This window comes from Chionomys nivalis, chromosome 1, assembly GCF_950005125.1.
Source record: "Chionomys nivalis chromosome 1, mChiNiv1.1, whole genome shotgun sequence".
Classification (NCBI taxonomy): domain Eukaryota; kingdom Metazoa; phylum Chordata; class Mammalia; order Rodentia; family Cricetidae; genus Chionomys; species Chionomys nivalis.
In genome coordinates, this window is record NC_080086.1 from 65,502,735 (window position 1) to 65,518,859 (window position 16,125).

Consider the following 16,125-nt stretch of genomic DNA (forward strand, 5'->3'; position numbering starts at 1 on the left):
CCCAGAGAAGCACAAGAGAAGGAATCAGATGGGACTCCAAGAGAGTCAGCTCTGAGAGTCTGGTCTCTGTGCCCAGGCTCCATGACTGCTGGGGGAGACGACCGGCTAGCTCTGAATCTGCCTGTGGCTAACTCAGTAGAGGACCTGACAGAGGAGTCCCAGAGAGATCCACTCCTCTGTGCAGAGTCAGGTCTGGCCTCAAGGTGGCAGGTGGGACAGGATGCATTCAGACTGTGAAGAAGTTCTAGCTAGCAAGGGAACCCTTGTGACCATGTGTGAGACTGGGGTTCTGAGGTGGAGGATGGGGGTGGGAGTTCTGGAAGGTTCTGGGCTTGAACGGTGCTGGCAGATTGCATCTGGTCTTGTCTTTTCTTGCTCCTATTATCTACTCCTTCTGGCTCAGTGACGGGGCCTGGGAGTTGGGTCCCCCTCCGTGGTGACACTCCTGACCTAGGCTTGCCTGTTCCACAGGAAGCTAACTTGGAGCAGGTCCACCTGGCTCTGAAGGCACAGTGCTCCTCTGAGGACATGGATGCCCTGGTGGCTCAGCTGACAGACGAGCTTCTTGCAGACTGCAGGTAGGGGGTACTTGGCACCCTCCAATGCCTCTCCTAGCTCAGCCCGTCTCCTCAGGAGTGTTCGTGTGTGGTGGTGAGCAGAAGCACGTCTCCCAGCCACGCTTGGCCAGCAGTCTGGCCAGTGCTGAGCCCAGAGGTGGTGGAGCCGGCACCGGGAGTTGAAAAGGTGACGTTTAGAACAGGTCATAAATCTCCCCGCAGCAGCGGCAGCAGCTGTGGGCTGGGCGACCAGCTTACCTGAATGGGAAGCATTGTGTGTCTGATCCCCGACCTCATAGCTCCCTGATGGAATCTCCAGGAGAAGCTGGGGTGGGGGCACCCCTCCTTCCCCCAAGGCCATGTTGTCGGGGACCATGGTTTCTGTTTAGGTTTCTACTGCACATGGTTGATTGTCAGCTTCAGGAAAGGGGGGGACTGGGGGTGAGGGAGAATAGGAACGGAGGTCAGCAGAGGGGGCCTCACCTCAGCATCTCTTCCACATCCAGGAGGGCTAGGGTAGTCACTGCAAAGAGAGCTTTGAAGTTGAACTTGGCATGAAGAATGATTACTTAATAATATCTGATCAATAAAAGACTGTCACTATGGGGAAGACTAGTGAGGAAATGTGACTACCACAATGACAAATGCAAGGAGACCGCCCCTCACCAGTCTGGCGGCTTTCAGTAGCTCTGCTTCTTTGGCCTTGGTTTCTCAGCTATGAAATGAACTTGGTTATATCCACTCTTATGCATTCTATGGGGTTCAGTATGAGGGTCGCCACCCCCACCATCCTGTTAACTGAGAGCCCTGTTGAAGGGATCAGAGAATGCCCTCACTGTGCGAGACGCATAACTGTGGTGGCACTTGTATGTCCTGCTCAGGAAGTGCACCTCAACCAGATAAAATGTTCCCGAAGGAACAGCCCCTCCTGCCTCGGTCCTGCCCCAAGCAGGTCACTCTCTGAAACCAGCTCAGCCCCAGTTGTACTGGTAAGGGTACACCTTGAGCCCTCTAGGAGAGTGGGGTCATGGGAGCTCAGAGCAGATGCAGCTGGCAGTGGAATCTTCCCAAAGAAGGAATGCCTGGAGGAAATGGTAGGGCAGGAAGTGAAGCCTAGGAGACCACCAGGACCCCGTGTGCCTTGCCTGAGTGTAGTCCTGAGATGCCTGCTGTCTCCAGGGGTACCGAGGACAGCTGATGCCTGGCAGGGCAGGCTTTAGGGGCTCTGCCAAAGAAAGCTCAGACTTGGGTATGTTGAGGAAGGAGACCCCTGGGTCAGATGCATGCTGTAGCTTCAGGGTGACAAGAGAGGGGAAATAGGACTGCTAAGTGACCTAAGATACAGGCAGCTAAGGCAAAGGTGCTGGGGAGGGCTGATGTGGAGGGAGCCGAGGGATGTGGAGGGAGCCAAGAGCACCATAGACTTCATGACGGGCACCGCTCTGGGAAGTTTGTGTGTGTTCATTCATCATAAAGCTCTATCCATACCATTCTCTGAGGGCCAAATAAGGAAACTGAGGCACACAGGGATTTGATGGACACACCCCGATTCACATGTCAAGCAAGTAAGACATGTGCTACTCTGTCACAGCTAGAGCTAGGGGCCTAGGAAAGGCCCAGCCTGATTCCCTAGCTGTGGCCATGACAGTTAGGGTGGGCTTTGGCCATTCTCCGAGGGTTTAGCAGGAGGAAAGCAGGGTGGGGGTGACGAGGCAGCATGAAGCTGGCCTCGGTATTGAGGTGGAAGGAACGTGGTGCTGGGGGGTCACACAGGGGCACAATCAGCTTGCAGGGGCCCTTGGGTGGGGTGCCTTCTCAGAGCATACTGCACCCTGGCCGTGCCTACAGAGAGGCTGTCATGCCCAGTGATGCCCCTTATGAGACAGTGGCTGGAAGAACATGGGTCCCTGCAGTACTGCTCATGGCAGCTGTGGGGTCAAACAGGTGAGTTTGGGGGACTAGGACTTTGGAAATGGGTGGGACCCAATCCCTGGCGAATCAGAGGTGCTGGAACACAGGAGGGTGTAGGACTTGGTCCCAGGCTGTCCTTGGTGCCCTCTTGGGAAGGATTTGTCTGAAACACTCTGCCAAGCCAGGCTCTTCTGTCACTCTCCTGGGGGTGGGGATGTCCAGCCTCTAGGGGGCACCAGTTCAGGACAGGAGCTTGCAGTGGGTGTGGGTTCCCATTTTCTCTGGGTATCTGACAGGATCTTCAGGGAAGGGACTCCAGATCCATCCCTCCAGGAACTACCTGAGGCCACCATGCTCCCCAAGGCTTTAGCATGAGCAGGTGTCATGGCTGACCAGGGCTGAATACTTGCTATCAGCCATACTGTCTAGCCCTCCCTCCCCCACCATCCTTCCACTCCGCACCCCTCAACCCCACACCCATGTAGCAAAGCCCTCTTCTCTGATCTCTAGACTCACTGTGTTTCCTCTCCCTTTATCTGTCCTGGGCCAGGCTGCACCTGAGAGCACACATGCCCCCCCCCCATTCCATCAGCATCTCCTGTCTGCACAGGTTCACCATCTTCAGAGACCACAGCACAAATCTTATCAGCTCACACAACCTTTACCTCCCTTCCCTCTCCCCAGCCCAGCCACCCACCCTACCTTCCTCATTCTCTCCCGTTTCCCTTCTCTAGCACCCTGGAGAGGACTGATTTCCCCACAGGGTGGCTCCTAGCCCTCATGCCTTATGGGTCCTTGCTGGTTTGTTGGCCCCTCCCCACCCTATAATGTACCCCTTGCCTCTGTGTATGACTTTCTGCCTCTGTGCTGTTCCATTCGCCCTTCCTGGCATTCTACACAGGAGTAGTTCCTGCAGGTGCAGACCAGGGCCACTTTTTCCAGGGAAAACTGCAAGGCGGCTTCTGCAGGGAATGGCAAGCTGTCTGAGTTTCTCCTCATGAGAGGGTCATCTCTTTGGACTCAGCCTGGAGCTCAACTCAAGAATGAATCCAGCTCATTCTCTGGGGGTTGGTCCTGATACAGTTGCCAACTTGATCCCCAGGGACAGGTGGTGACTTGGTGAACAGCCGGCTCTGCTCCCGGTATTGTGTGGCCAGGCTCCATCTGTAGGGAGGGCTAAGGATGCAGTCTCCTTCTCAGACTCCCCTCCTTTCTGTACCCCTGTATTGAACTTCCCTGCCGGTGGGGAAGAGCCAGGGCGTCTTGTGAGAGGAAAGACTGGGCTTGGCTGGGCTAGTCTTGGGAAGTTTTGGTTGGGTGGTCTGCTGGAGGGTCCTCCCTGTTTTCTGACCTTGGCTGGGCTTCTCCAGCCCTCTGCTCCACTGCGCACCAGGGCCCCTCACCCACCATGCAAGGCCTCCACCCGCTGCCGCCGGCCCAGGGCTGCCGTCCGCGGCACCCTCGGGGCAGTAAATATTATATTACCACAGGGTGTGCAGTACGTGACCTGAGACGGGCCCCGGGGCTTAAGTTTCCCCGAGATGGAGCTCGCGCACCCGCTCCCCCCACCCTAAAAATTCAATTAAAAAAAATAACAGGAAAGACGCAGCGCGCCGAGGGCCTGCCAGAGCGGTGCCGTGGCGCTCCGGCGGTAATTGGTTCTGCATAGCTTGGGGAAATTGGCAGAAAAAATAAATCAGCCGGGAGCCGGGAGTCCAGACGCTGCGGGGAGGGGGCGGGGGGCTGCAGCGTGGAGCAGGCCTGGCGCAGCATTGACGAATGTCCTGTTTGAGGGCAAGGGCTGGGCCAGCTGGAGGGTCCTGCTTGGGAAGGGAGAACTGGAGCTCACCCCCTCTTTTTTTAGCATTTCTTCTGGGTGTGCACACCCAGCCCTGGAACGGTGTGGAGCGTCTATCTGCGGGGCTTTTAGAGAGTCCCGGTGTGATGGGCGGGGGATCAGAGATCTTTGCTCTTACACACCATGGAGTTTAATTTTACCCCTCACTTGGGCTTCAGCGCTGTTAGTTGAGGGCTGCAGTACCGTACCCACCAGTGCTCAGAAGACTTTCCAAAGCCCAGCTCAGGATTCTGGGAGGGCGGTCTTGGGGCAGCCAGGGTGGATGCTTCTGTATTCATGGCTGCTGGCCTCCCCACAGTGTCTGCAGTAGCTAGCTAGTCAGGGGTCCATAAATTTCTTTCTTGGAGAAAGTGTGAGCCCAACACAGAAGGGATTTATTTTACTGTGGGGCCACTTAGACTCTGGCCTCTGTCCTAGACAACACAAGGGGGCAAGAAAGGGACCCTATAGGTCCTCTGAGAGCTTGCAGTCAACTTGGAGAGGGGATACTCATACAAAAGAACCCACCAGACTGGAGGTTGGGGTGAGCCCCGAAAGGATCTCTTGGGAATAAAGAGGCATGTTTCAGAGTAGGAGTAGAAGGGCCGGGGTGTGCATGGGAGACCTCCTGGAGCAGACAGGCCACAAGGAGAGCGCCCAGCAGGCTTCTCTCCTATATTTATAGGAGCAAGGACCCTATAAATATACACACTTGTGTGTACCTGCATACACGCACCTGTCTCTGGTGTGTGGAGCCCTGGTGAACAAGCACATTCCACCTGTCTCTCCTAGCCAGCCCCTGTGTGCCATCCATGAAATACCTTCTGCCACCCACCTTGATCAATATCTGTTTCGGCTACGTGGCCGTCACCTGAACCAGATCAAAGAAGCTGCCCTGGCCTTGAAGCTCAGCCACAGTGAGCTCCCCACTGCCCTGGAGCAGGCTGAGGACTGGCTTCTGCGTCTCCGTGCCTTGGCTGAGGAGGTAATGAATCCTGAGGGGCCTTTCTTCTTCAACCTTCCTCCCTCCTGGAATGTAGACCAAATGTTTACACTGTGATACATTCTGGGTCTGTTGCTGGGTGACCTCCGGCCAGTCACTTAACCTTACAAATATTAGTATGCCCATTTGTGGGACACAATAACATATGTACTAGGTGCTACAGGGTCCAGCTTAGAGCCTGACACACAGTAGGTACTCAACAGAAGGCCTAGTGCCCCAAAGGATGTCAGAGCAAGGCTAGTACCAGAACCCAGAGTGCCTGGCTCTAGGTCTCCTGTTGAAGCCTGCTTCCCAGGAACCTGACTCCTGGCCCACCAGTGCCTGTCTGTAGGAAGTGAGGATGGTAAGAAGGGATGGTACCCAGGCATGTACATGAGAGGGTGTCTGGAACAGAGGACTGTAGAAGGGCAATGGGAAAGGCTGTTTCGGAAGGGCTGACGAACCCTAGAGCTTCCCTGAGCATGGTGGTAGGCACATGGCCAGTTTTCTGGGCATATCTTCATAGTGGTGAGGACTGTGCCCCAGGCTGGTCATTGGCTGCCTCTGGAATCTTACTCCTCATCCTCCCCTCTTCACAGAATTTGTTCTGTGGTTAGGGGAGGTCAAGCGCTGAAGAACCCTCCTCAAAGTCCTTCCAGTTTCTAGCCCTAGGTCTGGGGCCTCTCTCTCTGAGGAGCCCTGGAAAGGTGGTGAGGAGCCCCTGTTGTGGTGGTGCCTGCTCCTGTGAGCCTGCAGATTTTAGGGTCCTAGGGCTACTACGGGGAAGGAGGCTCGGGTGGGCAGACTACACCTTCCACAAGACTCCATGCTCTAAGCAGGGGCATCTTCCCAGAAACCTATGGGCATCTAAGAGACATTTGTGGGACCTCCTCTGGAAGCTGAGGGCCAAAGGCAGGGCCACGAGTGGCCAGGATGGCATGGGAGCTGGGCAAGGCAAGACTTTGTGGCCTTTGAGTCAGAGGTCAGGCGTGGCATTGAGTATGCCACCATCCCCACCTTGACTGCCATTTTCTCTCCAGCCCCAGAACAGCCTGCCAGATATCATCATCTGGATGCTGCAGGGTGATAAACGTGTGGCCTACCAACGGGTGCCCACCCATGAAGTCCTCTTCTCCCGCCGGGGCCCCAATTACTGCGGCAGGAACTGTGGAAAGCTCCAGACCATCTTTCTGAAAGTGAGTATTCTCTCTCTGCCAGGGCCACCATAGGGTTTTCTCAACACAAGGCCTTTCTTCACCTTCCCCTGACTCCCCATTTAGCCCTGTTCTGAAACTATCTGAAAGTCCTCAGATGTTCATCTTGGGAAGAGAGGGGTATTTGAGTAAAATTCCTCCCTCCCTCCCTCCCTCCCTCCCTCCCTCCCTCCCTCTTTCTTTCTTTCTTTCTTTCTTTCTTTCTTTCTTTCTCTTGTTTTTTCGAGACTGGAACTCACTTTGAGACAATACTGGCCTCGAACTCACAGAGATCTACCTGACTCTGCCTCCCAATTTTGGGAATAAAGTCATGAGCCTCCATGCCCAACTAAAATATCTTTCTTTTTCTTCAGTTTTTCCCAAACTCTCCAGGCCCTGCTCAGTGAGTCTAGTGCGTTTGCCAGTAGGAGATGGAATGTGGGCTTGGAAGTGAACTAAGAAAACAGAGCGTGGTAGCAACTGCCTGTCCTAGTATTTGGGAGGTGGAGGCAGGAGGATCAGGAGTTCAAGATCATCCTTAGCTATATCCTGAGTTTGAGAACACCCTGCGCTACATAAGACCATGTTTAAAAAAAGAAGTAAATTAAGGGCCTCAAGTGTGTGTGTGTGTGTGGGGGGGGGGTGTTTATGTGTGTGTCCAAGACTTCATTGGTTCATGGGGCTGGTCTCTTTCAAGAATCATCCCCAACCTCTACCATGGCCTCCAGACCTGCCCCCACGGCCTCAGGAGCAGTTGATGGGGGGAATGGGCGTAGGTTCTTGTGGAAGGGCTCCCATCACCTTCTCTAGGTGAACATTGAGATACAGAGCCCCAGCGGCTTTGGTCATGGCTTCAGCCAGATGATCGGAATACAGGCCCCCTCATGACGTGATTTCTCTGTGTACAGCCATTCCCAGTGGCCGGGGAGGTAGCTGTTTCTTACCACTTCTCATTGCCTCTAATGGCTGTGCTTTCAAGGCCTCTTCAGCCTACACGGCTTGCCCCCCTTCCAGCCTGGCCCAGTTCCCCAAAGTCTCTACCACAGCTATTCCCCTTTTACATGCTACCTTCTATCTTCAAGCTTTCAAGAGGTCATCATTGACCATATCCCAGCCTTGACCCTTCTGAGTAGCGCCATCTCCTGGCTGCTAGCCTACATGGTTTTCTGTTGGCCCGTCGTTCTTGCTGCCCCTTGGGGTGGGAAGCCAGGGCTGGCTCCAGCTGTACAGCCGGTGTGAACCAGCATCAGGCTGGTTGCAGTTCTGTCTGGCCTTGGGCAGGCCACCAAAGCTCCCTGAACAGCCCACTTTCTTCCCACCTATGAAATAAAAATGAGGCGGTCTACCTCACAGGCATTGAGGACTGAACTGGACAGTTCACACTGAAGTCGGTGGTTGATGGACACTTGTTCCTTTCTCCCTCTGCTCTCCTCTTTCTTTTGGGACTGTCCCTTGCTCTACAGATGCCACATTTGGGGATCTGTTATAGATCAGTGTGCTGGATAGTTTTATGTCAAGTTGACACAAACTAAAGTCATCTGAGAGACGGGAACCTCAATTTAAAAAAATGCCCCCATATGATTGGATTGCAGGCAAGCCTATAGTGCATTTTCTTAGTTAGTGATTGGTGGGAGAGGGCCCAGCCCATTGTGGATCCTGGTTGCTGTAAGAAAGCAGGATGAGCAAGCCATGATGAACAAACCAGCATGGTCTCTGCGTTAGCTCCTGCATCCAGGTTCCTGCCCTGTTTGAGTTCCTGCCCTGACTTTCTTCAGTGATGAACAGTGATATAGAAGTATAAGCCAAATAAACCCCTTTCTGCCATGTTGCTTTCGGTCATGGTATTTTATCATAGCAATGGTAACTTTACCTAACTTAGACGGCCATGCCTGAGATAATGAGTATGCTGGGAGAGTGACCTTTCAGAGGGGATGACACGGGGTAGTGTGTGTGTGTGTGTGTGTGTGTGTGTGTGTGTGTGTGATCACCTGTTCCTGGACCATCTGAGGCACATTCTTTGTTTGATCCTAACCTCAAGTTTTGGCCTCAGATTGGCCTCCGAGGCTGACCCTCTCCTTGTGTGTGTGGTATGTAGAAGGGGAGGGAGTGTGGGGAATGGGCTGGCAAGGCAACGGTGCTGAGAGTACAGGCAGGCTGTAGCCAGGCCTGGTAGACTCTGGAGCACATCTCCCTCCAGTTCTGACCTATTGGCCCTGAAACCTCCAGGAGGGGAACTGAGAATGTTCCCTGATTCCAAGCAAAGGAAGAAAAAAAAGATACAGAATTGTTTCTCGAAGTCTTCCCCACGGAGTTCATGAGCCTGCCAGTAGCTCCTGAGCAAGCGCTACAAAAATGTTGGCAGCAGGCAGAGACCAAGCAAACACTGGTGTTCCTTAACTTAAACCCAAGCTGGAAAAAGTGAGCACCACAGAGGAGAGGAGCCCCAAACTAGACATTTCTTTATTTGCTGTTGCTATTTTGGGTTGAGCAGGCTGGCCCCGTCTGGGGGAGGTTGGTGGTGGGGAGCTAGAGGTGGGGGAAGAAAGGGAGGAGGCAGGCATTCCTGCCATGTCCCAAGGGCTGGTGGCTTGGAGGGAAAAGGAAAGCTAGCCACCCTGAGGGAGGGGACAGCTGAAGTGAACACCACTGGGAGTTCCTGGACACTGGTGGGGTAAGAGGTGTCTCCATACTTCTCCAAGGAATGGCTGAGAGGAGCTGGGTTGAGGAATGGCATAGGGTCAACCAACAATGGTCGACTCTGCTTCCTGAGGCTTCTCTTGGTCTGGGCTCTACCTCCAGGGGTCTGGGCCTTCCTCTCCAGCTTGGGAACTCGCACCCTAGCTTCTCAGCCTTTTCTGAACCCACCCAGACTCCCTGCTGCTCAGTGAGCTATCTCTCACCCTGGTGTCTCCTCGAGGGGACAGGGTGTCATTTTAAGAGGGAGGAACTCTACTCCCCAAGGCCGAATCTGACCTTTGGTTTCAGTCAAATGGTGAAGTAATCCTAGGGAACATATATATGTTTTTAAATGTTGGGTTGTTGTGGTTATTCCATTTGGCAGAGCTTCTGAAACCTTTGGGATAAAAAATAGCTGAACAGCTAAGAGCGGTTAACGTGCTGATAAGCACTTGAAATTGTGGGGACATTAGATGCAGTGTTCACGTCTAGCCAAAGCATGAAGTACTAAAAATGAAATGAAGTGGCTTTAATTGCTCCTCTTCTGGAGCTGGGTCCCTGCTCTTCTGTTTCTGGGATGGTGCTGTCCAGCTCAGCAGCCTTGTGTAGCTATTTAAATCAGTTAATGCCAATTAAAATGAAAACCCCAGTTCCCTGGTTACATGAGCCACTTGTCAAATGGCTAGTGGCTGCCCTATTGGACCTTGTAGATCTGACCCATTTCCATTGTAGTAGAAAGTTCCCACAGATGACAGAAGTAAGAAGTTAAGTGGCAGAAGGGGATATTAGAGACCCTGTACATGACCCCATCTGTAAAGGGCTCCTATGTGGCTGCTATAGTCTTTTTTTGATGAGCAGGACTCTTGGTTCCATATTCCATTTCCATGATATTTGGTGTAATTCTCCAATTGGGTACACCTGACTGGGTGTTGAGCTGATATGCCCAGGGCTGTGAGTGTTTGTGTTTCTTTGATCCCAGTATCCCATGGAGGGCGTGCCTAGGACCCGAATGCCTGTACAGATCCGGGTCAAACTCTGGTTCGGGCTCTCTGTGGATGAGAAAGAATTCAATCAGTTTGCTGAGGGGAAACTCTCTGTCTTTGCCGAAACTGTGAGTATCTGCCCACCCACTGGCCCCTGGACCCTGGAGTCGCGTGACCTCTCACTGGTTTTTCTTCTTTGATCTGCAGTATGAGAACCAGACGAAGCTGGCGCTGGTTGGGAATTGGGGCACAACAGGCCTCACCTACCCCAAGTTTTCTGACGTCACAGGCAAGATCAAGCTGCCAAAGGATAGCTTCCGTCCTTCCGCTGGCTGGGCCTGGGCAGGGGACTGGTTCGTGTGTCCAGAGAAGACGTGAGTGGTAGTCTCAGGGTGTCCAACAAAAGCTTTCTGTTCTCCCCAGCCCATCCTCTGACATCTTGAGCTCTGTGAATCCTTCTACCTGCCCAGCTGTGCCCAACTGCTCCGACTCTCCTGGGGCTGGTGCTTAACCAGGAATAGCTCGACCACTCAGAAATAAAGTGCTACATGTGGCTGCGGAGACACTCAGTGCACAAAGCACTTGTCACACAAGTGACTTAATGCGTTCAGTTCCTTGGAACCTGTGATGAATCCCAGCACAGTATTTGTCTATAATTCCAGGGCTCCTATGTGGAGTTGGAAACAAAGACAGGAGAATCCCCTGAGGCCCTTAGGCCAGCTGGCCTGGCATACTCAGTGGTAAACAACCAAGGGACATCATCTCAAACAAATGGGAAGTGAGGACTGACACCCAAGACTGTCCTCTGACTTCCACATGGATGCCCTAGTATGTGTGCACCCCCAAACCTACACCTGCCATGTGCATGCATACACACATATTCATACATATATGCAGAGTCCTTCATTATGAAGCATACCTTAGAGCTGGCATCCAGTCGTGTGCCTTGTCCTCTCTGATACAGAGTCCTCTCAGTGCACATGTGTGACCATCCCTGTTCCAGGCAGCTCATGTGCTCCCTGAATCCCAGTTTGTGCATCCTTCTGTGCCGCCTCAGCCACTCTCTACACGTTTTATAGCTGGGTGACATCCAGCACCTTTTAAAAAAGCTTGACATTGAATCTTCAATGGACTGCTTGATGATGTTTTCTTTGTACTGTCCACTGAGCTTTGGTGCCTCTTATTGGTCCCCCTTTTCTTCTTTTACCTTGGATGACTCTTTCTTTCTTTCTTTCTTTCTTTCTTTCTTTCTTTCTTTCTTTCTTTCTTTCTTTCTTTCTTTCCTTCCTTCCTTCCTTCCTTCCTTCCTTCCTTCTTTCTTTCTTTCTTTCTTTCTTTCTTTCTTTCTTTCTTTCTTTCTTTTCTTTGAGAAAGTCTTTCTCTGTAGTTTTGGAGCCTGTCCTGGAACTCACTCTTGTAGACCAGGCTGGCCCCGAACTCACAGAGATCTGCTTGCCTCTGTCCCTGAGTGTTGGGATTAAAGGTGTGCACCAACACTGCTGACTTGGGTGACACAGTCTATTGCCCGTGAGCATCTCTACCTGCTCTGAGCCTCCTGTTCACCCTCTGTCCCCGTCTCTCTGCACTACCCCCTCTAACTGTGTCGTGGTGAGGTTGACAGTGCAGCTGGGCTGAGGTATAATGCTCTCCTGGAAGCAGACGGTGGCAGGGGTGTCTTCAGTGACCCTCTACCTGTCCTCCCCAATAGCCTGCTACATGATGCTGATGCTGGTCACCTGAGCTTTGTGGAGGAGGTTTTTGAGAACCAGACCCGGCTACCTGGAGGCCAGTGGATTTATATGAGCGATAATTACACTGACGTGGTAAGGGGTGCTCCAGGTGGGCAGTGCATGCTTTCCCCGGGGTCCTGGACATGTGGTCCCATGAAGAGCTGGTGACTCAGAAGACTGGGTGTCTTTTCCCTGTTCCTATTTGATGACCTAATTGCTCTGTGCTCCAGAAGGATGGTGTCCTCGAATCATGTGGGTGCCCAGTCTGTATCTTTTCACAACTACCTGTTGTATCTCTAGAATGGGGAGAAGGTGCTTCCAAAGGATGATATTGAGTGCCCACTGGGCTGGAAGTGGGAAGATGAAGAATGGTCCACAGACCTCAATCGGGCTGTTGATGAACAAGGTGGGAACACACAGAGGCTGGGGTTCTAGAACACACTCCTAGCTGTGCCAGTGATACAGCTGAAGGCCCCAGGCTGTTGCCTGGCTTTCACTGGGTTACTTCACCTGGGAACTTCCTGAACAGGCCTCCACTTCAAGCTTCTACTTATGTCCCGAATTTTAGCTGCTCAGGGTTTGAGCATGCCCTACAAAGAGAGATAGCTTAGGAGAGATGGGGGTTTGCTGACAATGATTTACAGGTTTTACTCCACCCCTTAGGCTGGGAGTACAGTATCACCATCCCCCCAGACCGAAAGCCGAAACACTGGGTCCCTGCTGAGAAGATGTATTACACTCACAGACGTCGGCGCTGGGTCCGACTGCGCAGGAGGGACCTCAGCCAGATGGAGGCACTGAAGAGGGTGAGCCAAGGGGAGGTGGGTGAGAGGGTGGGGCTTCCGGACGGAGGAGGCCAGTGCACATAGAAACGTCTGAGTGTGCACAAAGTGCACAAGGGCACATAGACCTGTCTTAGTGACTTTCTGTTGCTGTGATGAATAAAGCATTATGACCAAGGCAGTTTAAAGAAAGGGGGCTGGTTTGGGTTTGTAGTTCCAGAGGATTCTAGTCTAGCACGGCTGGGAGGCACAGCAGCAATTAGCAGGCATGGCAATCAGAACAGGAAGCCCAGAGCTCACCTCTTGAAACATAAGCGTGAAGCAGAGAGCAAAAACTGGAAGTGGTGTGAGGATTTTAAAGCCAAAGCCCACCCCCATGACGTAGCTTCTCTAGTAAGACTATACCACTTAAACCTCCCCAAACAGTGCCTGGGGGACATTCTCATTCAAAACACCTCAAGACCCAGTGAGTTCACTGGCGGGTCTCCCCCAGATCAATTGAGCGCATATACACACCACACTGAAAATATGAGTCATGCTGTGCACACTCAAAACAAGTAGATCACACCAGCCTCTACAGATCGCACTTGGTGCTCACAGATGCCTTACATATGGATGTCTGAGTACTGTCACTTACAGTCCCCGAAGGCTCAAGGATGCCAAAGGCAGTGCTTTCCGCTTGGTTTCCTAGAGGGAGACTCGGTGATATGGAGGCTCCAAGGCAGGGGTCCTCGAACCCTGCAGATACTCCTTACCTGGAGGCAGGAGATGGGTCCACACCACCTGAGCTGTCTGCCACTGACTGGTGGGATATGCTATGACATCTGTACCACAGAGACGTGGCTTAGTAGCGGTGGGCTGGGTCCTGAGCCCACCCTTCTGGCTGCCGGTGGTAGGCCACAGTGTGAGTGTATTGACTAGCGAGAGACCAGAGAAGAGCCATCAGTGTTCACCCAAGGACACCATGGAACACAGGACAGGCCCACAGTACTTTCTTGTGAGCACACATGAACACATGCACTTGTCCCAGAGTCTGGGAATGCTCATGTGTAGCCCCCCCCCCAGGACCTGCCTTCCAGGGTCTTCTGGTCATCTATCCTTCACTCCTAAGAACACATTTGGGTTTAGTAGCAGAGCCAGACCTCTCCCACTCTTTAAATGGGGGAGTCTTTAGGGGACCCAGCTTTCTTTTCCCCCTTAGAGCAACAAACTCTAGAGAGGGACTGTCTGGGTCTGGGGGCACGTGGTGTTTTGGGCAAGCCACTGTGAACCAGGATGGCATTCTTTATCGGCATGGAAGACACCCAGCTGTTAGAGGTATGGGCCTCGCTTAGGGTCCCAGCCTGGCTTGATAGCTAACATCAGTGCCATGTCACTCCCTTATAGAGCTTGGGGTCAGACATGTGCAGCCTTCCTGAAGGAAAGGGTGCCTTCTGAGGAGAGACGGGGGCCCTCACAGTCGGCCTGGGTCCTCATCCTGGGGAGAAGTCGTCTGGCCTTAGGAAACAGCCTCTTCATTTTGCCTCTGAGCTGCAGGCCCATCTCTATGTTTAGTAGCTGGGATGTGAAGGAGAAAAAGGAAATGACAGGAAAGCTTGGATTCGGGCAGTCCACCCCTAGTTCAAATAAACAGCCCGAAGCCCAGTGTCTAGCTCTGCTGCTGTCTATCTTCCCTGCTGGCCTCCTCGGCTACCCTGTGGCCTGGAAATCTTTTCTCTCCTGGGTTTCCTACCTTAAGGCTACACCAAGCCACCTTCTTGCAGGTGGTTCTTTCAGGCTTACCCCTTGGAATCCCGCCCTGTCTCTCCCTCATAGCTGCCTCCTCTCTCCTACAGCACAGGCAGGCAGAGGCTGAGGGCGAGGGCTGGGAGTACGCCTCTCTCTTTGGCTGGAAGTTCCACCTGGAGTACCGCAAGACAGATGCCTTCCGCCGCCGCCGCTGGCGCCGCCGCATGGAGCCACTGGAAAAGACTGGACCTGCAGCTGTGTTTGCCCTCGAGGGGGCCTTGGTACATTGGGTCGCATCTGGCTGGGCTTGGGTGGGGTGCAGCTCGCGTTTCCAAGGCTGATGTGTGACAGGCATGAAATCCCTAGGGTCATGGTTTCAGATGGAACGTTGGCCAGCCATCCTGGCTTGGGTCCCTGTGGGGTGGCATGTGGAGAGAGTGAGCAGCATTCTAGGTGTCTTCCTAAAATAAGGCAGCTTCTTTCTTGACACTGGAAGACCCACTGCTTCTCTGAGTGTGAAGATGAGCGGCAGCCTGGGCTTCTGAGTGGCTCACCAGACAGCAAAGCCCATGGACCTAGAGTTTCCAGCAGAGATAGACAGGCAGGGATGGGAGAAGTCTGGGAGTGGCCAGAGAGGCCTGGTGACCCTGGCGTATCCTTGATGGACACAGGTCTCCCTGGTGGGGGCTTTGATAGGGTTTGGGGGAGACATACCTGAGAAAGGGAAATCCTGGGTGTCTACTGTTCCCCATGTCATCTTCTGTAGTGAGCAGCATTGGAGTCAAGACCAGGGTGCTGAACCCCAGGGAGAGATGATGACAATCAGAGCGGGGACATTTGGGGCTTGGCAGACAGATTGTTCTCTGTTTTGGTAGTCTAGAGACTCCTGGAGATGGACCACCACTTCTGAAAAACAGCCAGTATTATGTATGCATTTTTTATGTGTACTCTGGGGTGTGAACCTGGGAAACAGGTCTTGTCAGCCTTTATACATGGGGTTGCTTGTGTCAATGTATGTGTGCTTATCAGTGGGTCAAAGCAGCTGTGAGGTCTGGGAGAGTCTGGTGGGAGTGGGCCCAGGATGTGATGAATGGAAGCAGAGAAGGAGGTAGAAGCCAGTGGAGCCCCCCACCACCACCACCCAAGGCTGGCCAGAGAGGTCCTTCATCTCAGATAGTGCAGGGAGAAGAATCCCCCTGAAGGCCAGGTAACAGCCTGCAACAGGCTTGTAGAGAGAACCTTCTAAACAAAGCCCTTGAGGGAAGCAGTCATCCTGGGCTCTGGGCCACTAAACAGTTGTCAGCCAGGACAGGAGCAAGTGAGATAACTCTGTGGCTTTCAGGAAGCAGGGTTGTGTGTGGTTGTCTTTGTCCTGTGTTGGCCTGGTTTTGGCACTGGGCAGGGCCTAGGGAGGGTCCTGTGGCTGAGGCTGAAAGTTGGAGTGGAAGAACTTGAGGAAGGCCAGGCAAGCACTGAAGGGACCAATTCATTCCATTAGGCAGAGACTCAGGCTGGGGAGATGGCTCAGTGCACAGAGTACAAGCCTGGGGCTATGAGTCTGATCCTTAGCATCCACATGAGAAGATCCAGGTGTGGTGGCATGTGCTTGTGCTCCCAGTATCAGGCAAGCAGAGGCGGGAGGATCCCTGGGGCTCTTTGGCCAGCCAGCTTAGCCTAACCATGGAGACCCAGGTTCTAGTGAGAGATTGTCTCAGAACAATGTGAATGCCATGGAGAGACTCTGCT

General features: G+C 53.1%; 1 protein-coding gene across 16 annotated transcripts in view; it reads left to right on the forward strand.

The window, feature by feature from the left end:
• The window catches only part of Dysf (dysferlin), a 201,592-nt gene that overhangs the window by 91,325 nt on the left and 94,142 nt on the right, over positions 1-16,125 (forward strand). For all 16 annotated transcript variants that reach the window (XM_057791040.1, XM_057791074.1, XM_057791057.1 and 13 more), the window contains 9 exons: positions 472-578; positions 5,098-5,290; positions 6,328-6,483; positions 10,136-10,267; positions 10,347-10,513; positions 11,848-11,962; positions 12,170-12,275; positions 12,533-12,675; positions 14,487-14,660. In XM_057791040.1, coding sequence (XP_057647023.1) covers positions 472-578; positions 5,098-5,290; positions 6,328-6,483; positions 10,136-10,267; positions 10,347-10,513; positions 11,848-11,962; positions 12,170-12,275; positions 12,533-12,675; positions 14,487-14,660 — 1,293 coding nt within the window. The remainder of the gene's footprint in view (positions 1-471; positions 579-5,097; positions 5,291-6,327; positions 6,484-10,135; positions 10,268-10,346; positions 10,514-11,847; positions 11,963-12,169; positions 12,276-12,532; positions 12,676-14,486; positions 14,661-16,125) is intronic.